The sequence below is a fragment of the Neodiprion virginianus genome, chromosome 7, assembly GCF_021901495.1.
Source record: "Neodiprion virginianus isolate iyNeoVirg1 chromosome 7, iyNeoVirg1.1, whole genome shotgun sequence".
In the NCBI taxonomy this organism is placed as follows: Eukaryota; Metazoa; Arthropoda; class Insecta; order Hymenoptera; family Diprionidae; genus Neodiprion; species Neodiprion virginianus.
The window spans coordinates 24,062,162-24,084,602 of NC_060883.1; the positions used below are offsets into that span (position 1 = coordinate 24,062,162).

At 42.8% G+C, this 22,441-nt stretch overlaps 1 protein-coding gene across 5 annotated transcripts in view; it reads right to left on the reverse strand.

The window, feature by feature from the left end:
• The window catches only part of LOC124309040 (protein eva-1 homolog C-like), a 97,751-nt gene that overhangs the window by 20,891 nt on the left and 54,419 nt on the right, over nucleotides 1-22,441 (reverse strand). For 3 of the 5 annotated variants that reach the window (XM_046772260.1, XM_046772259.1, XM_046772263.1), the window contains 4 exons: nucleotides 11,454-11,665; nucleotides 7,192-7,330; nucleotides 5,354-5,503; nucleotides 4,612-4,755 (listed from right to left, as the gene is read on the reverse strand). In XM_046772260.1, the coding sequence (XP_046628216.1) occupies nucleotides 4,612-4,755; nucleotides 5,354-5,503; nucleotides 7,192-7,330; nucleotides 11,454-11,665 (645 nt within the window). The remainder of the gene's footprint in view (nucleotides 1-4,611; nucleotides 4,756-5,353; nucleotides 5,504-7,191; nucleotides 7,331-11,453; nucleotides 11,666-22,441) is intronic. The other 2 variants (XM_046772261.1, XM_046772262.1) reach the window with 2 other exon arrangements.

The window sequence follows — 22,441 nt, forward strand, 5'->3', positions numbered from 1 at the left end:
AGTTTATACAGCGCAGGGTGAAGATTAATATACACCAAGGGGTTGTTATTTCAAGACCGAGGTATTGTGAGTCAAAATATCGGTACCCACGTCGTCGGTATCTATCCAAGTTTCTTCGATACTTATCGCCCTACAGGAGCACGGAAATTTACGAAGTTTTCGTTGCAAATGGTTTTGCGCATGGCGGCCCGGCGGAGCCTGTAAACGGCGATATATTAAACAGCCAGCTACTCCCTCGATACCGTGACACTGACTATGCTATACAGCGATATATTTCCTTCGGAGAAACTCTCGCGACCGGCGGCAGCTCTTTCTTCTATTAGCCATCGGAGAGTCTGGCGGTTTATGGATCGTCGAGGTTTACGTCGCGCACCCCCCCCGGAAAATGATACTTTATTAACGCCTGGATATATATCATTATCATTTTATAAGCTATCGCGTTCTGCTGCGTTGCTGTTACAGGCAGGAGGATAAAGGAGCAGAAAACACTCCCACAAATCAACCAGAAATTTTACAGTCAACCTTTTTCTTTCTCTGTTTCTTTTTACGCTTCAAAATTTATACGGTGAGTCAATTTTTTCCCCCCTCCCCAGTATAAATCACCTTCGTCTTTGTCTGTGTAACATAAATTGGGTTAAATTTCTACCCGGGATGATGCTAATGTCGGATATATTCGCACAATTTCCATTACTTTTTTTGCTTGTCATTTTTACGGTTATATAGTAATTACTTTGGAAGGTATAACGATTCCCTGGCAAAACCCTCGTAGAGGGTAGAAAGCTTTATGTGTTTTTCGAACGAACTGATCGGATCAAATAAAATCGACAATTTAACAATCTTGAACCGTCTTTTTTTTTCGAACAAACTTAAACGGAGGCAGCCCTCCGGGCAAAGACGATCGTGATAATCTGAATTGATCCAAGAACCGTCTACGACCCTCAGAAACGTCTTGGAAATATTGCGTAACGGGCGCCTGTAAAACTGCCTGAAAATCAACAGCATTCAGGGTTCGCTCCCAATAATTTTTACGACGCTTCGAAATTCCAATGAAGAAATCCTACCACAAAGAATACCAATCAATGTGATTCGTATTCCCATTTCCTACCGAATATTAAAATTTTTTTCATCTCTGCTGACAGATACACAGCTGCGATATTTGAGGACAGATTTGATTTTACATCGATACACACGGAAACGCGTATGTTTTTTTTTTTTTTCATTTTGTCGCTACACCCTTGAACTTACACGCATGAAAGAAATTCAATCCAATTCACAAGCGAACAGCAGAGAATTTATTATTCAAAATGAAATGCTAGGATGAATGCCAAGAGAAATTCTCTTTTTCCCCTCTTCATCCAACCATGAAAGTTCCGAAAAGTTATTCTACTGTTTGCAACCTACGCATATTCTTTCTTTTTTGTCACTTCCAAACGTAGCAGCTATCGAATTTTTTCTCTATATTTCGCCGTTCCTCTCCCAGCTATGCATCAACTCATATTATATTTCATACAATTACTTTAAACAATGTTCGATAATCGGTATCGAGTTCCTGCACCCGCATATTGCAATTACGAAGCGATTCCTTTCTCCCCGTGAATGCAGGAAACACTGCCGGGAGAAAGGAAAATGTGAAAGAACCGTATATTCTCTTTTTCATTTCTCTCTCTGCAGTATTCAAGTATGACGAATTTGGATTTAATTCAAGAGTTGAAAAGCTTTCGGCGAGTTTTAAGCGCATCGCGCCTGGGAGTGGTGAGCAAACAACCGATGGTCAATCGAACAGGAGAGTTTATTCTAGCATAACGACCAACTACTTTTACAGACCATTTTTTTGTTTTCATCGGTTTTCTCTTTTCCGTAAAATAAAATGTTGATGAAACCGTATATGAAATCTCAATTCCATGCAAGTTCGACAAAAGGCCAAATAACCTATTCCAAACTCACGGATTAACAGATTTTTTAAACAAGCGATCGTAGCAACCGTGTGTTTCAACGAAATACGAGACTCGATATAAACATCCCGAATTTTTGTACATCTTGCGTAATATACAATATGTATTTTATTCACCTTTTTTCGCCGAGAGAAGGAAGGAATAAAAAGCGCAACGTTTGCCGTCTGCGAGTGGTTCGTAAATTAAGAGAAAATATTTGCTTCTCGTTAGCCACGTTACACAAATTTGATTTCGCGAGGCCAAAACAGCGAACGAGTCTACCGAACATCCTGCACGAAACTGTACGTACGCTTGTTACGCGAAGGAGAATATAATAATGATGGATTCTTGGCAAGAAAGGTTAATGCAAAGCGGCTTCCGCTCACCCGAGGCGATGGTATAAGGTACCCCCCATATGTATATACATGTACCTCTGTTAATACGACAGACTTCCGAAAGCTTTCTAACTCGGTAACAATTACAAACTTAATCACAATTAATCACCCTCCAGGCTCTAACAAATCCAGGAATTAAAACAACCCGCACAATGTTGGTCTGCATGTGTATATCAAACACCGGGTTAAAAAGCAATTAAGAAACATCACGTATCTTGACCTTACTTATCGTTAACTGATAATCTGCGAAGCAGAGAGTCAACGATGTTTGAAAAAGGTATTTATGAAAGAAGAAAACGACGATACCTGGCCTTCTAGAATGTCCCACTTTCTTGCCGTTTAATCCCTAAGAAATACTCCCCGACAACGTAACCCGATACATCGTAGACGGATACGAGGAATTGGAATTGTTACCTGAACCCCACTCTCGGGTCTCGCGCACTTCATGGAATCGCAAACGTTGCCTATAAGGGTGACTGACTACACACTTAAATACGACAACGAACGGTAGAAAAGCTACAACTCCCTCTTGTCGTCGAATCATCACGCGCTGAGTGCGAGTAAGTAAAAATATATACCTAGAGTCTAGAGTCTAGACCATGGATTTATAGAGAGAAATCTTATCCCGGGGTCTCGCGGCGAACTACATTTCTCGCTCGTAAAAGCGAGAAACTGTTTTTTTTCTGCTCCTATTTTGTTTCCTCTTTATCGCAGGTACGCAGAGATAAAAGAAAAGGGGGATGAAAATGAAGATGACGAAGAAAAGAAGGCGGAGTAAGTTTCCTCTTTTTCTCCGAGCCGAGATACCGTCGGGAGACAATTTGGGCGTGATACCGTTGTAAAGGATTTTCTCCGCGACTCCATCGGAACCCGTCGCAATGATTGGTGGGAACTGAATAGCATTCGGAAATGATGATGCGGAAACGGCGAATCTCGCGGTTAGTTCTTGGGGCCAATTAGAACTAGCTTCGGTCTGGTATAGTTACAGGTCAGTGGGTCTGGATGGTTTCAATTCCCAACGCTAAATGAACGCGATAGTCCAGCCCTTCTCCCTCCCCGGGGACCGACCGGGATAAAGGTGCAGGAATACCCGGATCCAGGGATCGTCCCTGATGGAGGAGCTCCGCTTCGGCTTGGCTGCCGAAGAGAAGCCGGCATCTTCCGGACGGCGCATCTTCGTCATTAAGGTTGAAAGACAGAAAAGGCTTTAACCCCTTATTCTCCAAGACGTGCAGATAGTGCTCGGCGGCAGGTTCACCCGTCCCGCAGAGATCAACCGAAGGGTTTTACGACCGTCTCTACATGAAACCACCGCGCCGCCCCCGATTTACGCGGATGATATCTAGATCTCCTCCTCAAATTGGCAAAACTCCAGGATACGCGCTGCACTTTCTATACCTAGCCCAGCAATTTTTACTCCAGCGTTTTCTTTTTGTTTTCTTTCTCTCTCTCTCTCTCTCTCTCTCTCCACTTTTCTTTCTTCGACAAGTTTATATTCATTTCCATTCGCCCACACTGGTTCATTAGTCAAGAGTTCGTTCCATCCCCTGCTGCAGTGCTCCACTTATTCCACGACTAAATAAATTCGGGAAAAAATGCCTCCCAAACCATTTTGGCTGACCGGACGGAATCCCTTCGAGGATATCTCTTCAACCCTGATAAACACGAATCAATGTCCCAGGGCAACTAATTGAGTTTGGCTTGTCGAAATTTTGCTCACGTGGGTGGTGTGAGAGGGTTTGCCGGAAATCTTGTGCACGCGGAGTCAAGTTGTCCTCGAAATAGGCAGAGGCACGTGATCGGTTGGCGTACCAGAGTGAGTGGGCGTATATCAAAGAGCAATCAAACATTGAGCTGCGCGGAACCAAAGGGAAGTATCCTAATTATGCAAAGCTGATTACGGTACGAAATATCAATGCGCATTGGTAAACTGGGGTCGAGGCGAGACGAACTTGCGTATATATATACTTGGCTTGATATTGCGGCTCCGCGTGGTTTGAACGCGAGAGTGAAAACCAAAGCCCTGTAAATTGACTCGGTGGTCTGGTCCCAAAATCGTCAAGCACTCGGTACAAGTTTGAAACAGCGATCAGCCGAGTCTCGTTTCCGTCTCTCATTCTCACGGACGGTATATTCTCCGCGTTGGAATGATAACGAGGACGAACAGCCGGAAGAAGCACGTAGGTACAACGCAGGACGGGGATAAGAGCTTCCGCCTTTCGAGTGGCTATCTCAAAATGGCTGGATTCGGGTCGGCGGACACGAAGGCTGAAAGAGACACTCACCGCAAGTGTAGACGACCTTGAGGTAGACCTTGCTCTCCGGCCTGCAGGGTTTTCCAAAGGTCTGGCTATCGGCGGTAAGTAGACACCTCCGTTTCCCATGGCAAAGGTTCATCACCCTTTCCGTAGCGTGGCTCATCAGGCAGGCTGAAATCGGTAACGGAATATATAACGAGGACACTTGTCAAGGTAGCCGCGAATGCAAGCCCGTCGAGGTGAAAGCATGCAGCCTCCAGCGTCGATCGAGTTGATTGTGCGGTGAAGAGGAAAGAGGAGGGCAGGGGGGGGGGGGTGGTGGGAGTGGGTGCCGAGTTCGCGGATCAGAGCGACATGGGCAGTCCGTTCCCGGGGGCGAAGTCACCGACGATTGGAGGCCGCCAATTGAGGCTTGACTCCGAAGGGCCATTATATAGGGTGGCTCGATACCGGGTACCGGTTCATTGTTCCTCATTGTCGTGGATCTTGAGTGTCCTCCGCGGGAAAGAAGGTGAGAAGTGAGAACGGCGTCGTCGAGATTCTACCTCGGAGCAGTTCGAGGGTGAGAAATGGGGGTGGAGAAGAAGGAGCTGCTGGGTAGCCGGGACAGGTAACAAGGCGGCCACCCTGCACCTTCCTTCGGTTCCTTTGTCAAAAATTGATCTCACGCCTCCCTGGCCTCGAACCATCTAGATTGCGAGCTACCGGCGTCGGAGGAGAAGACCTCCGGCTATAGCCGTCCGACCGCAGGGCGCCTCCTACTACTTACTTTCATCCGGCACACCGAGCGGCTGTGGACACTGCAGAGACTCGTACTGGGTCCTGCCGTAAGCTGCGCTGTAAATGGCTACTCTGCTTCCCGGGTTGCAGACGAGGTTCACGGCGTCGTTCTCGCAGGCAACCTTGCTTCTGAATTCGTCTGTAAAGAGTAAGAAGAGAAGGGATTTCAGCGACTTGGGCAGCCTACCACATTTGTTTCTACAACGCCGCAAGGCGCCAATGTTACGCTGTGACAATTCACAGAACGTATGATATTTCGGTATGCATATTCGGAACATCGTCACAGCTGGTTCCCGCTTTTTGCTTAGAATACATTCCCGCGGGAGCCGCGGTGTGTAGACTAATTTTGAGCTCGTTCTTGCGAACAACGTACGTCTGCAGTAACACTAGCAGCTATACGCCGGGATTATACCGCTGCCTGAAACACTCGCCCAAATCACAGCTGCGTCTATTCCAATTTTTCTTTTCTTTTCTTTTTCAATCCTCTTTTCATTCGGTGCAAAATGACGGACAGCTGTCCAACCCCCCAGGATTACCTGTTAATATTCAATCAATCTCAAGATAAGAGAAGAATGATGATAAAAGGAATAACGAGAAAAAAACAGGAGATTGAAAAGTTGAGTCTTCTCCCTTCTCGCCCAAGGATCGATCGCACGGCTCGACCAGCGCGAGTCGTAATTTCAAGCCCGTGATTAGCGATTGGTAATTAAACATTGTCCTGCAGGGTAGGCGGGCAGTTGTACGAGGTGAGGGGGGCCATGACGACGCTCTCGTGCCGTAGCGATATGTCAGCGGGTGAGCAGCAGACGTGCACCCGGTGTTGTACGTGTCAAAGTTACCACCAATCCTGCAGGGTAGATGGAGAGGTGAGCGGCGGCTGCTGACGCCAGACCGAAAGCCGGACGGTTGACATGACCGCCGCAAATTCGTTATATCGTCAGAGATCGCCTCGATACGTAACGCGATAAATGTGCGTGTACGGGGCATTCCACGTCAAATCAGCAGCCCGTGTACCTCGTCCTCTTCGACTTTCATCATTTTTTGGTGCACGATGTTCGCGCCGAATCAAAAAGGTCCCGGAATTTTTTTCAGGTTTCCTTAACCACCGGTGAAATTTGAAAAAAAATCGAAAAACCAATTACGAAAACGCCATTTTTAACAATCTGTAACAATTCACACGGATTCTATGATTTGAAATGTGATTTTCAAGTACCACATGATAATGGGATCTCAATATTTAATGTTTTTTTTTTAAATAAATTTTTAGTTGTTCCATGTCGGAATTGGAGATTCTTCTGTTTTTTTAAACAGATCACGGAATCGTGAAAGTAGTGCGATTCTGCAATCTGTTTAGATCAAGGCATATAAAAAATAAAAATTGCAAAAACAACACCGACATGGAATAACTAGAAGTTTGCAAAAAAAGTAGTAAACATTGAGATCCCATTATCGTGTGTTGCTCAAAAATCACATTTCAAATCATAGAATCGGTGTGAATTTTTTCAAGAGATGTTTCGAAAATGGTGTTTTCATACTCGGTTTTACAATTTTGTAAAAAATTTCACCAGCAGCTGAAGAAAGTGTGATAAAAATTCTCGAGGCCCTTTCGGGCTGGTAAGAACATCATACTAAAAAATTATCAGAATCGAAGGGGGTGAGGTTCATGGGCTGTCAATTTGACGTGGAATGCCCCATACAAAGTTCCGTCTCTCTCGTAATTATCACCTTTCCAACCTCCGTAGATGCATCTAGTGCTGTGCGATGTACAGTTAATGACAGTTCGTAATTTGACCATAACAATTGTCTGAAATTATATCACATACTTACATGGCCGACACTTGTAGGCGATTTCGATGTACTTCGGAAGACCGGGGCAAGGATCACCCTGAAATGTTTCCGGGCTGGTGTTGAATTTGCACTGGCGTTTCTTCTGACAGGCTTCCACGACGGTCTGCAACAGGGAGTACTAACGCGTCACTCAGACCACCCGTTCGACTGGCTTATCGGTTCATACGCGTATCGTTAATTAAACAATCTCGTTAATGCGGAATCTCCAATAACTGGCTTTTTTTGTTCGTTTATGATTGGCAAAAAAAATCACGTTCACCTACAGCGAATCGCGTGGTATAATTTTGGATTAATTAATCTCGCTTGAAGTGTATGCGCCCGAGGGTGGAAAGGCAGCCATGTTACAACTCTGCATAATGTGTAATTATTATGTTTAATTGAACGAAACCTCCGACGTTATTGGATATTGGCAAATTATGAACCAGCAGCGTGAAATCCGTTTCTGATTTTCAATATCATTAGCACGTAACCAACACTCCCTCCTCGTGTATGGAAGTCGTTACGCAGTTTGAATGCTCGCTCAAGTGTATTGTTATACGTTCCGACATTATATTATACCTAGTATATAAATATCCGCCTGGCACATTCACGAGTGCGTATGTATAACGAGATTAGCTTTAAAGTGGAAAAATTTTCCCCCTCAAATTTCAATATTTTCCGAAAACCTTCAAGCAGGTTTTTTCGTGTCATCTCGATACGATATCCGCGATTCATCCCACGCTTCCACAGCTTGTGATAAAATTTATATTTTTATCGATTCGACCAGCGTATACGCACCCACGTGTAGGAGTGGCGCCGCCTTTGGTTTTTTATCTTTTCCCCGTTACGTTCCTTTGATCAGGACGAGAGAAGCGCACTTTAGAACAGTGGAAAAATTGGCAAAGAAAAAAACACCGGTATGAACACCGCACGTAATGTCGGGAATAATAGCGAGTAGCGGAGAGAAACTGCGTAGAATTCTGTTTGAAAAACTTTCAACAACGAACCAATGAGAAATACGAGCGTATACGTATATTTGAAGCTGCAGCGCAGCAGCCGGCTTTTGTACCTATCGATTTCACCTCAACCTCCTTCGTCTCCATAATCAAGGAGGTACTCCAACCTCTCTTCCGCTATTCAAACGTTGCTGTAGTATACAACAATTCCGAAATAAAGTAAAGAAAATTAAAACAATCCCAGAGTATATTTTTATATATAAACCGGTCATGATTTCAGGCATTCGGAGAAAAGAAGTGGGTGTAACTCGAACCGAATTGCGAAACTTTTTTTAGGTATATAATTGTCCCGAGAATTTCCTCCTCGAGCACCGGTGAGAGATGATGGAATAATTCGTACGAAAAATTTTCGTTATGCGGGAGAAAAAAAAGACAGCCGCGTGTGGGTTCGAATGAAATACTTTTCAAAGCGTTATCCAAATTCGAAACAACACGAAAATATACTCGGTTGGGAAATATCTGGTTAATGATAAAACAACATCGTTGAAGTCAGAAAGGGAGAGGTATACGTATACGGAGGCAGATAGACGCGTGGATTCAACCGTTCGTTTAATAATGCAATTTGATAGCTCGTACAGTGGGCGTATGTGCACGCGAGGGTTGAATTTTGGGGGTAGGTTTAAGCCATTTACATCGCTTATTCACTTTTCCCTACGCCTTCCAGAACGCCAAGTATTCTCAAACATCGAGCGAATGTCTGTCTGCATGGCCTCGCTTTATTTTTCACCAGGCTACTCGAACGAGGCCGAAATGCCGACTTGTATTTTTGAGAAACAGCGCGTATATTTATAAGCGAGATATCGCCGAAAGAGACGAGAAAATTAGAGAGGAACGGGAATCCCGAAACATGGATTACACCCGCGGGCTTTTAGCCGAGAAACCTCGAATCGAGCTCGATGACACGTTTCGGAGTGAAAACAACAGTGCAGGAGAAGATATTACGTGACGAAATTGCGAGGGAGTGAAAATCGAGTTTACGTTATTATATCGATGCTCTCGTCGTTTCTAAGGACAATAATATAATTCTTCGATCTAGCTGCTTTACGACGGGTTATACAACCCAACTGAATTCCTTTTTCATTTCTGCCAAATTATTTCCACCGTGGTATGTAATAATGATCGAGGATTTCCAAGGGCGCAGAATTTATCGAGCAATGTTCGCCTTTGGACAGCACTGAAACGTGAAATACGAAATTAAGCTCTCTCTCTCTCTCTCTCTCTCCCTCTCTCTCTCGACAGATAGACTGTTCGACGGATTCCATTGTACCGTATTCTACTTACGTATGTCGTATATAGATTGGTACGTATATACGCACACCCCGAGAAAATCTCTAACTTATTATCGATAAAAGCAAGTTGTCTATGCGATAAATAAAAAAAGAACCACGGGGAGAAGTTTACTTTACAATTTACGAATACGCGAGTCGCAAGTTATACGAACTAATAATCACCCCGTTCGACTTAATTTGCTAAAATAATAATAATAACAACACCAACAATAACAATAATAATAATAAAAATAATAAAAACGGAAACGAGAGAAAGAAGTTACCTGATAATAATAACGGAGACGGATATTAAATTTGACGATAATAAGAATATAAAGAGAAGGAAAAGGAATTTCACATCGATATCAAATTATGTTTTCCTTACCAAATCGATGAAAGAACAAGGAGAAGAGACGGAGAGAGAAAGATAACTAAAGTAAAAGTGAACAAGTTCGAAAAAAAATTTACCCTGCAAACTCTGCGAGGATTGTGCAAAGCGAAAAAGGAAATATAATATCGAAACAGTTTGTAAAGTTCGTAGAAAGCCTCAGATCTATTCATAAAAAATTGATCAATAGAAAGACTGATTGAGTTGTGCAAATACAGAATGAGAAGTAAACGTAAATTGGATAAATCTATTCGAGCTGGTATATATAATTCAGCTGGAAATTGTCAGCGTACAAAACATGCGTGAAAGAAATAAAAGACGTCTATGCCGCCGCTAAGTCGAGTTGAGTAAGCAGCAAGGCAATTGTCTATATTTAGTCCTCTACTAATTTTCCCAAGACGCGGTGAGATTCTCGAGGGTGAATTTTATATACGCCGATTGCAATAATCAAATCGAACAGGTCACCGCAGTAATATAAAAAAAAGGGAAGATAAAATATCTCCTAACATAACAGGTGCTCTCCAAGGTCCTGTTTTTTCCCCAGTACAAATAACCTCGAATCAAATGAATTTTGTGAAATTTTCTTCATAATCAATGGGTTAACGCTCGCTCCTACATTGAAATGAAAAATTCGCAAGGATCTAGCTTTTCGACCGAACGAACGAAGGCCAAAGACCGTCGCCCGACTCAGCCGAGGGATCTGGCGTTATTTGTTGTATCGGAATTTATAAGGGTTCGAATTTACAAGGGTCTTCTCTACTGATCTCTGTATCGTTGAGCGAACTGCGCGAAACTAGCACGCCTACGCATCTACCATACCTGCCAATGGGAGATTTTCATCTAACAAGAAAATGCCCTCTCTTGTATACCCAAGAATAGCGGGTAGAGAATTTATGAACATCGAACCTTTCGGAAATTAAATCTCCCCAACACAACGTATAGGATACACTCTCGGGAACAATAATCCATCAAACATGTATCGTTCGATCCTAATTATTTTTTCCGCGAAATTCTTCATATCCCCCCTCCCCCTCCACCCCTCTTTCCGCGAAGCTCGAAGTGATTGAAGATAATTTGTCCGCGGAACACGTGATGCCCACAAAGAAGACATTGCTTACATCGATTGCGATGCCGAGTAGTTATACATATATGTATAAGGACGGTTCTGCGTACAGATTCCTGTACCGTCACGTTGCCGACATTTTAGCCGCTCCATACCTCAGACACAAACCCTTTTTTTCAAGCTCAGGTTATCGCTGGTCACCGTTGTTCATTTTATCATCATCGTCGATTGCTTCTTATCTTTATCTGCTCTACCTTTATCAAAGTATCGATCTTGCTCGACACGCGTCGATGACACAAGCTATGGTAACGTAGAGCGCTATGCGGAAGATATTATTTCGATGATCGACAAAGTTGACCAGTGTGGTGAGAAACTCCACCGTAAGAAAAGGGTTTGTGTCTGAGCTGTGAAGTGGGTAAGATATCGGTAAAACGTCGGTATCGGAAACTGTACGCAGAACCGGCTTTATATGTCCGTTATGGCAGGACTTAACGTATGAATAACATATGCTCCGTCATGAGACTTACCTCCAGTGCCTGGGGCCAAAGGCAGGTGTGAGTCGGCTCCTTTTCTACAGCCTGCGGACTCGGTGTGCTACATTTACTGACACTTGCCACCCCTGCTCTTCCGTACTGTGCCAGCGTCACTGATATCGTTGTTCCCGGAGGGCATCTCAGCGTCATTGTTTCTTCGTCACATGCAGCCCGCTGGTAGGTCTTCAGTGTGCCTGATAAAAGGGCTGCTCGGTTAGAAAGTCACGGAAATTCGTTTTTTATTAGCGTGTCGTTTTTTTCCCATTTTACAGCGGAGCAAAAGAGAAGCCGGTACACGTTTCATGTCAGCGGTGATTAATTGGCCGTATGTATAGTTAGTTTGTTAGTTAGTCGGTATATGAGTAACAATTCAATTATAAGGTACATTGTGCGGTGGAAAAATTGGACGAATAATTTTATTTTCAATGCGTAGCGAACCGTTTTTTATCCAGAGGTTGGATGTTTGTTTTTGTTTTTTTGTTTTTTTTACATCGGATTCATATTTACGGGGAATGAAAGCGTTGTGATTTTTATTTTATTTTTTTGTTTTCGTGAGAGGCGCGTTCGGAACGGCGAGTGTTTAAAAAAGCCAGGGATCGGAGGGGGGAAAAACGGAGGGTCACGGATTATTCGATGTATCGTGTTAAGATTAATTGTATACACCAGACCATCACCAATCGTTGACAATTTCACCATCACCAGTTTCGAGGACAGACAGAGAGAAACACGATCACGAACGATGTCCGATTCCCAGGATGATGCGAAACATGAAAATGAAAAGAGAGAGAAAGTCGAAATTAGTTTATGCATTTGTACACAGCTGCACGCGGCGCAGGATCTTGATGGCTGAAAAATTGATTAAGTAAACGATATTTACACACACATAATAATGTTGGGTCGGGACGGGCTTTCTCCGTCGATAATTCAACTTTAACTTCCAAAATTGTGTAAAGAGAGAGCAGAAAAACAATTATTCCTACGCTTGTATGAAATATCGGTCCTTTCGAATTCAGCTGCGTATATAAGTTATAATAATGTAATAAACAAATTCCATTATAACTTGGGCAAATTGACGTTATGTGTACATATATGCATGCGGTATATGTATATGATACGTATATAGGGGAGTGTAAGAAAGTTATACGGTAAAAAGCATGAGAGTTTATCGTTGATATATCGTATATCATATACCTTACGTATAATAAAGCGAATAAATGTACAGGTATACGAAGAAAATAACTTGAGAAATTTATACAATCATACCCCTGTCATATTTTCATCATCAATTTACAATTTTTTCTCTACATATGATTTTCGCAATTATAATTTATCTTTTTCCCCTCCGTTCTCATCACAGTCCAATTTGATTATTTACCGACGATATATCGTATCTTATTCTCCTAAATTATGAAATTGATTTAATAATGAAAAAGTCGTCAGATCGACATCTCAAACATCGACTGGAGAAATATTACAAGTGTCGGTATTACTTGTAACGTAAATTCATATAAAGATTGATGTAAGCAATGGAAAAAAACATGTTATTAACGATACTTCAATAAATTTAAAAAAATGTATAAAAGTGAAAAATCAACCGAGCGGAGTCTTCCACGTAACGTAGAACGCTCATCTTTCGACAGAGTCTTTCCTTTAGCCTGACCAAACTTTCTAGGTGGTTCGAAGGTGGAAAAGGGCAAATTATTTTTTTCCTCGACACCCTAATATAGGTACACGCGTATGCCCGTAACTGATTCTCGCTACGATTGCCGCGCGTCCTCCCAAAAGGGAATAAGGAAACGGAGACGAGGTTCGGTTTCCAAGGGTTCTCGGCTGGAGCAATAAACACGAGAATATACAGGGGAAAGAAAGAAGGCGCATGTTTCTAAATGTGGTGTTTAGTTATCCAGCGGAGGGAGCACAGCGGCCCTTTCGTGTATACAAGATCCGTATGAGTTACGGCTGCCAGGGACGACGGTAAAGCTCGCCAAGCCCGGGGCAGATTTCGGATAACGCGCCGCCTCGCGAAGAGAGCTTACATCCGCCATATTCTTAAAATCCCGACTCTCCACTCGGCCCGTATGCAAAGGGTGTTCAAAAATTCACGCAAGACGTAATTTTCAAAGAAACACACAGATTTATAACTAAGAAATTTGCATTTTTTATTTATTCGTAAAGTATACGGTACAGGGTTGTGTGTACGGCCTCCACGGATTTGCTGGCACATGTACGCAATCTATTCTTGAAACTTTCCTGCAGCTTCGATTTCTCGTTTTGGTGATCAGGATCGGCCGCCCGGATCATGCGATTTAACGCCGTTGGACATTTTTCTTTGGGCTTTTTTCAAGTCTACAAGGCTGGCGCCAACCCGCCCACGACCGCCCACGCCTTGAATGAGGAAACTGAGCGCTCTATCAACGAAATTCAGCCGCATTTGTGCAAAACGGCCATGGGAAATTTCAACAAAAGTGTGCTTACGTGTCAGCAAAGCTGTGGCGCCCATTCACCCGATACGCTATTCCATGCACATTACTCCACACTGCATCATACTTTACGAATAAATAAAAAATGTACAGATTTTAATGACAAGCCTGTATTTTTATTAAAAATCACATCTTGCGTAAATTTTGGGACACCCTTTGCATACGTGCCTCTTCTCCTCAAGATGTAACACCGCATTATGGAAATTTCTTGCTGCACCCGCCCACGGCGATCCGCCCGATCAACGCGTCCGCCATTTACAATCGTAACGAAAGAAGCGAGCTGGTATCCACATCCCCATTGCTCCTCTTTTTCCCGGTTTTCTCCCCCATTCCAAGCTTCTACACGACACGAGAGAACGAGGATGCGGAAAATTCTGGGAAAAGGCAAGCTAAGCACATATCTCGCTTACACGTGACTGCGGGTATGAAAAAACATTGAATTTCGGTGGGTATTCATTTCCGTTTGAAAGATAACCATGTGACTCAAAGAGCCTGAGAGAAAAACAAGAAAAAAAAAACTTTTCATCTTCTCATTTTATATTTTTGAATTTTCTAACTGCAGATCGGAACGAAAGTAATTTATTTGCGAGTTTCTCTGATCCAGTTCTCCGCTGATATAATATTACAGACAGACGTGGGTAACTCCGAGGAAACTGTGTCACTTCTTTTTCCCGTGTACATATCTGATTTCCTCTTGAGCTGACTCAAGGGTGCGGCCTTAATCCAAGCATACGCGGAACGGCTGGGAATTGAGTGAATTATAACGTGTTTTCCAAGGGAACTGGGAAGCTGGTTCAACGATCCTTGAACTTCGACTCTCGCGATCTCTGTCGCATTGATGCGGATCAAGTTAGTAGCCTTGGATACTTTAACGATGCATGTTTGGAAAAATCGTTACTTCGCACTATTAAGTAGCAATGTCTGAAATTTAGTAAACCATGATGAACGAAACGTACTCCTACGTTGAAAAGCCAACTCCTGTAAAAGTCATTCTAAAATTGTGCCACAATGATTTTTTCATTGCTTGTCCACCACCTTGGCCAGCTAACCATAACTAACGTACCAGGTATCACAGATACGGGATTTTTATGTTCACACACCAGAGTTGGTTTCTGGTTAATCTGACCTAGATTCAAACATCCCATCAGGATTCTCCGAAAAAGCCCCGAGGATTGAAACGGGGAATCAGCTGTGGGTGAAAATAAGTATTTTCGTCTGTTTAAAGAACCGAAACGGCAACCGAGGGCTGAATTTCACTCGTTACCTACGCAATTGTAAAGAGCAACGCTTAACCAACACTTTTTCACGTCATTTCGTTCTTTTACAATACCCATTACACGGATATATCGTTTTCCACGACAGGTTAAAATATAAATTAACGCGATTAAATTCACTTTCACCTTCATTGTACCCGCTTAATGCCAGCTCGGCCCAATAACACACGGCCCCGCGCATCAATTTATGTACCTATACTTGTACGCTCAGGTTTCAACGTCACGTGAACTTTGAAGTTTGTTGTAATATAAATTATGTGGCGGGATGCGCACATTGTGTGCTAGGCTAGCTCGTGCGGGGGTTGTAAATATAAAGTATACACGTTCCGTCACGTTTATTAACATCGGAAGTGTGCATACCGGCTGTGCCTGCGGATCAATATACCAAGTACGGTATTTTGTAACAAAAATTTCTTCGTGTTTCTCATTTTTTTATTTATTAATTTTATCCCCTTCATTTTCAAACCCCCTTATGGACTATCAACAAAGAGCTGGATGACAGAGGTGATCGACCGAATCGATATGCAAATACGGGACTGATTTCCGATTTTTAAATCTGTTCTAACTGAACTGAATAAAAGGGCATATTTGTTTTGTCTGTGTGTGTGTGTTTTTTTTCTGCCTTGTGCTTGGTACAAAGCCTGCAAATTTAAATTTGAACTTCACACACCGCAGAACGATTCAAATTTCGTACGTATATAAACAAGACAAAAGAGCCAAGCGATTTTGAATGGGTAATTGGATTAATCGAGGCTGTATCGCCGCGAGGTAGGTAAAATAAACTGAAACCCCCTTCTCTCGATCCTTTCGGCGGAAGAGGAGGGTGCGAAATTATCATCCCCTTCGCCCCGTCGCATTCGTATCCAGGTAGCCTGCAGCGAATATATACGTCTATACGCAAACGCGTGAATGTTACATTGTACAGGTAAAATAGCGAATACTTTTTGCCTGTGAAGTATTTTCCCCGGGAGACAAACTGTACAAGTATATATATACATACATAACTATACGATACATGCATATTTACACACGACGTAATAAAACTAACGCGCCGTATGCGATGCTTCTCGCTTTATGATATGCAATATCCTTAGGAGGTAAATCACACGTATATTACGAGAATATAACGAGAATATTGCTGGATGGACGCTGCAAGGAAATATCTGGAGCGGGGTTGAAATTTTGAATTTGAAAAGTTCCGAAGGCGCCAAATTGTGCATTTTTTGCTGGCGTAACTCGAAGTAAGGAAATCAAACTTTCGGGAAACAGGTGCAAATTTTGGCCAAGTATTGGCTGTTCACCATTTTTTTTTCATGCAATGAAAAATCGCATCCAAGTGATTAGACAAGCAACTTTTCACCTTCCGAACACTAATTAATTCCACGGCAAGACAAGTACGCCGGTAGTAAGTTATTTATTAATAAACTTCAACCCGATACTCTGTATAAATTGATATTACCAGATGAAAATCTTGGACATTCTACGTAATTTCAGAGACAACGACTTCATTAGCATTCTGTGTATAATACTGACAGAGTTATGATTAATTTTAATTACTGTTATCATCCCCTAAAAAGAAGCACCAGTAGCGGCTCCAGCTTTTCCGCATATAGTTTATCATTTTATCAAGTTTCTTCTTCACTCCCTCCTATCTTCCCGCTCCTCGCGAGGTAATTGATTTATCTTCGCGTGCAGGCAGGGCAAAATTACGTTTCCCACATTATGCGGGTATCGGAAACGTCGGTCATCCGATAAATATTTCTATATATCCAATAAATGGAAGCGTTATTTATTCGCCAGCTTGAATACACGCAGAAACCTTCCGCCACTGCAGTTGGAATTCACAGTGGACCGGGCCAATCATAATCTCGGTGCAATTTGTAGCCTTAAAATATCGGTGTCGCCTCAACGCGACGAAATTTATCGCCCTGTGCACACACACACACACACAAATCTCGGCCCGCTTTACCGCTGCAGACTCCGACTTTCCACAGTGCAAACATTTCTCCGCCTCAAATATACACCGCAGGAATTCAAACCGGAATGAATGCAATGAATGAAACGAATTTTCGGATTATATACATACCTCCACGAGCCGGTTTCACCCCTTGATTTATGACGCGGAAAAGAAAAGAATTGTCGAAAAATTCGTCACCGGTATTCCCGTTGCAATTTGGTAAAAGAAAATATCTACTCAGATTTCCAGCTGCAGAGTCGACGGCTGTAGGTAAAATTCGAATTCCATGTACGTGAACTCGGATCTCAATGTTTCATTGAAGATTCTCCTACATTTTTTATATTTCTTACTTGCCAAATTCACGTATCGTAGTTTAAAAAACGGGGATTGCTAACTCTCAATGGGCATAACTTACGATCTATCAAAATTTTTTCTCACGCAGGTATCGACGAATCTGTGATCAAATTTAACCGAAATCAATCCGATCCGTGCGAATATCGTTGGAGCCTAATGCCAATGACGGTGATCTATTTGCTCTCGAAGTGAAACTTGTTACCAAACCGTGCCTGGAACCCGGTCTCGTAGCAAGCCGTGATCGGTAACGTATTTAGTTGTATCTGGTCGTGGGTCGATGCCAGAGAACCGGGGTTCATCGAATTATTGGAAATTTTGAAAACACGAAGCGGATGGCTGACGACGAATCGTACCGGATATATCGATCGAACGGGTGATAAGCTGACTTGATTTTTCAAGCCGCATACACGAACGACTAATCAAATTGATTACTTGAATTTATAAATTGCAGGAGGAGACTTGCGTCGTGTAAAAGTTGAATCCTGCGTTCAACTTGAGTGAGAAGTTGAGATGACAAAGAAAAAAAGAAAAATAAAATTGCTTTTTTTTTCTCCTCGAATTATGCAACATCTCGACATTTCCGTCGCGTAATCGTTTCCGCTCCGAATTATACGTGCATTACATCTACACCTACTCGTCGCTCGTCATTGTCGGCTGCACAAATTAAAACAATTAGAATACTACATGTTCGTTCTACTTCTCTCTCTCTCTCTCTCTCTCTCCTTCTCTCGTTCGCTGCCTGTCGAGAGAGGGAGCGAGAGAGAGAGATAGAGGGATTGAGAATTAAAGAGTTTTTGCCGCGATTGCAGCAGCTTAAACGAGTGACGTCAGTGCCGTTGACGTAACACGTGGGATGCGAGTCCACGGTCGAATATGCTCTGTATTTTTTATTTTTCTTTACAAGATATTTAGTCATATTCTTGACGGACCGATTATTTGGCCGTCTTGTTTGTTTTTCCGCGTTTCCGAACGTGATCGTATAAAGGTAATTTCTACCTTAACTACCGTAGGAAAAACAGAAGCCGAACAACCTGCCAGAAAGTCGGAAACTCCAGGGCTCGGCAGCATCTGGTTACAACGGCACGACAGGCTGGTAGGTGAGGTGCAGGCTAAGCACATCTTTGCGGGTTCGTTAGCTCGATTTAATATTTATTTAACTCTCTTGTGACTTTTGACCTGAGCCGTCTGCATACTGTACAGACATTATACGTAATACCCGCATCTGCGGGGGAAGGGATGGGAGACGCTGGAGAGTAACAAAGCGAGAGAGAGAGGGAGAAAAAGGCCCATTATACATCATCGCGGTATCTCACTCTCCGTATAGAAAGAAAATCCGGATCGTATAACCGTAATAATAACAATAATCTGCAACGGCTAAAACAATTTTCGTCCAACTTTGAACGTAAAACCGCATTTTTGTAGGCACTGCAGAAACTGGGACGGGGTTGAAGTTCCCAATTTGAAAAGTTACGAAAGCACCTTACACCAAATTATTTGGTAGCGAGACTTGAAGTAAGGATATCAAACTTTTACGAAACGACAAAGTTTCGAATGGTCGGAAAGCCGACGGGTCAAAGTTCCGAAATGTATGATTCCGAAAATTCAAGTTGCGATAGAGAAAATTTCCGACAAAGAAAAATTTTGAAAATCATAACATGGTGTAGTTTACTCGACGAGTGGGTTTAAAAAATGAGAAAAACCGAAAACCGGAATGACCAGGATTCCGAACGTAAGAATATCGAATATCCAAAACAAAGAAAGATCGAAATAGTGAAATTTCACTGAGTCAGAAATCCACGGAACTGAAACTCTTTGGTCATTAGGAAATTCGACGTTTTAGATTTTCAAATTTTCTCATTTCCGCACTTCGGAACTTTGAGCATTGGTTTTCGGATCATTCGAAACTCTGATGTTCCATCAAAGTTTATCTTCTTTACTTCAAGTTTCACCACCAAATAATTCGAAAATTTTGGCACCTTCGAAACTGTTCAAAGTAGGCATTTGAACCCCGTCCCCGCAAACTTCCCGCATAGGATAAAAGACGTTGACGAAGTGTGTTTCCCTCGTCTCCGAATCTCATTCGGATAGCAAAGGGTCAAATTTCCTACCTAGAGGGTCAACCTGCACAACCGTGGGACTGGATTTCGTAGGCAAAGATTAATCCGACCAGAGAGGGGGGGAGGGGGGGGGTATCTCTTTGGAAACTAAATCAAGGTGAATTACGACTCTGCGGAAGGATGCTATAGGACCCCTCGAATTTCCATGGTAGTAAGCGACGTTGGTATGTATGTATACGTGTATAATACACATACATGTATACATGCACAAAGTCCCGCGGAGCCGCAGGATGGTTTCTAAACTCGTGTGCATGCAGCTGTACTAGAGAGCGTAGGATAGGATAGGATAGGAAGTCTAGGCGGTCGTCCGGTCCGCCCCCAGGGTAATGAATTTAATTAAATTGTTTTTAAAGCACGACCATTTTCGCGAATGCGTCTATGAATATTAACCTTGATAAATTAGTTTCGTAAGCAATTTCACCGCCTTGGAAAATATCGCCTCCCCCCACCCCCCCCCAACCCCCTCGCAGCGCCATCTACATACCTAGCTTGTATAGAGCTGTGACGTACAAGTATATTGTACGTACCTAAACGAACGCGGCAGCAAAACGCACGCGACGATATGTTGCGAGGGCCGAATTCTCCGGCTGGATGAATTATTCATTGTTAGAAATTTTTCTTTCTCATTCTTTTCGCATGCTTCTCTCACACTTTTATTTCACCCTCCGCGTAACGTCTTTTGACAACTGACAGGCACGAATCTGATAAAGACCGTTATGCTAATTTACGAGAGAAGAAACACGGAATTTCCGCATATAACACGAGCATACGAGTATGTATGTAAAAAATTTTTCGAAAGCGTGAATAAGGAGAAAAAAATTAAACTTATATCTGTATATACTTTTTCACCGCATCTCATACCGCAGACGCATACCTGGACAATTTCGTCAGCTTCAAACTGCGTAAATCGTGACGATGCAGACGCAGATTAACAATGAATTATAATTATACCGCGTATATTCGCGAGCGGTGGAATTCGTGAGCGTGAAACGTCGTGCTTGGAGTAGAGATATTATAATGGTTGAGCTAAATTTGTCGGCCAAAAAAGAAAGAGAGATAACCCGGGTGGTTGGTGCAGCTCTATTTATTGCCAAACTTACTGGAATTGTTTTGCATCCACCGCACGACGCGGATTACCCTCGATTTTGGATAAAGAAATTTTATCACGCACGTGACAAACTGTGCTTATAATCGACTGCTTTCTCGATCTTTTCACAGCGTTCGCGTTGTCATCCGAGTTGCGAGGTGCGAGAAATAGAAAAATCTAAATGTAAAATTTATAAGGCGAAAGAAAGAGATGGAAGTAAATTTGGAAGTGTGGATGCCGCGTGTCGCAGGGGGATTTATTTGGAAAAGCGGAGGAGCCTAACCGACGGAACTAATTGGCGGCGAGAAAGGAGACAGCTTTCTACTATTCCTGCAGCAGAGGCGAGTAGCTCGAGATCTTTGTTAGAAATCTCGATTCTATAAATACGAACACACATACACTGCAGTTCGGGCGGGTTCGAGATTCCCTGTCATTGCATAAATATACCTCCACGGAGGGAGAGGAATTTTTGAACCAACGGAATAGATTTCTTTCGAGTCCATTCACTTCGATCCGTTATCCCTTGCTTGTTCCAAATACGATGACTTCGATTCATCAATTTCGATTTAGTTAGTTTGTCAAAACGATTTAGTCGAGCGAATTCCTTGATTCGGCGAAAGCCTTTTCTTGACGCGATCACATTTCTAAAACTAAACACCACTCGTTATCTTATTACAAAATTCCCACTATCGCAAGGAACTCGCGCCGCGTTGTCTTGAATAAATTGTACACTAATTGTAAATTATACACCTACAAGGTACGTCGGCACACCTTTACACACCTGATACACACGTAAGAGATCGGCGTTTGCACTTTGCATGCCGGCGAAGCGACGCGAATGACTCGCGATAAATAAACGATCGATCGTTGGAATGGAGGCTGAGCAGTCACGTCGTTATTAAGCGTTATACCTCTGACCGCATGTCGAACCTCGGAGACATAATCGATGATTTTATCAACGAGCCGGAACAGAAATGTACGTATGTATATAGACGCCGATTATACGGCGTCTCTTGAACACACGCTGCGCGTGTCGGATATCGCGCTGCAAGAAGGCTAATTGACGAAGATCCGATCTGAACGAAACGAAGAGGATTGATCAGAGGAGAGAATAGGAAATTTATTTTATTTCGCTCGGTGCGGACCGTTGTTTTACAGTCAAGCTGTTCGTTTTTCTTTCACACTTTCGCAGAGAGCGGATCACTGGGAAAACGTCGTAATTCGCAACGACTCGGGTAATTTCGAGTAAACCAATTCCTGACCAGCTATACCGGAACTGCAACTGCGGCATGCAACAACTACTCACGAGTTAGCGAATGTAAAGTGAGTCGTCGCAATGTCGTTAAGTTTAACTGCACCTAAGCAGTATTCTAACTTGTAAGCAATCGACTTTATAGACGTGAGTTACACTGTACCGATAAACCGAACCTATTCTACCTGCAGCATCTTAAAAACGAAAAGAAATTACCTGCAGCTGGTTGGAAAATCTCCGGAGAATTTGTAAGAACGGGAGAAAAAACAAAAGATCGAAGAATAAGCGATGAAATGTTTGTGAAAAAAATGTGAAAATTTTCTTCCCCTCCCACTTTTTCGTCAATGTATAGGTACGTATAGGTATGTAAATTTCAACAGATGGATTCCTCGAAGTATTCGAAGCTTTACTCTAAAAGCTGTCTGAACTCAAGATCAATTTCTTCGAGGTTCTACCCACAA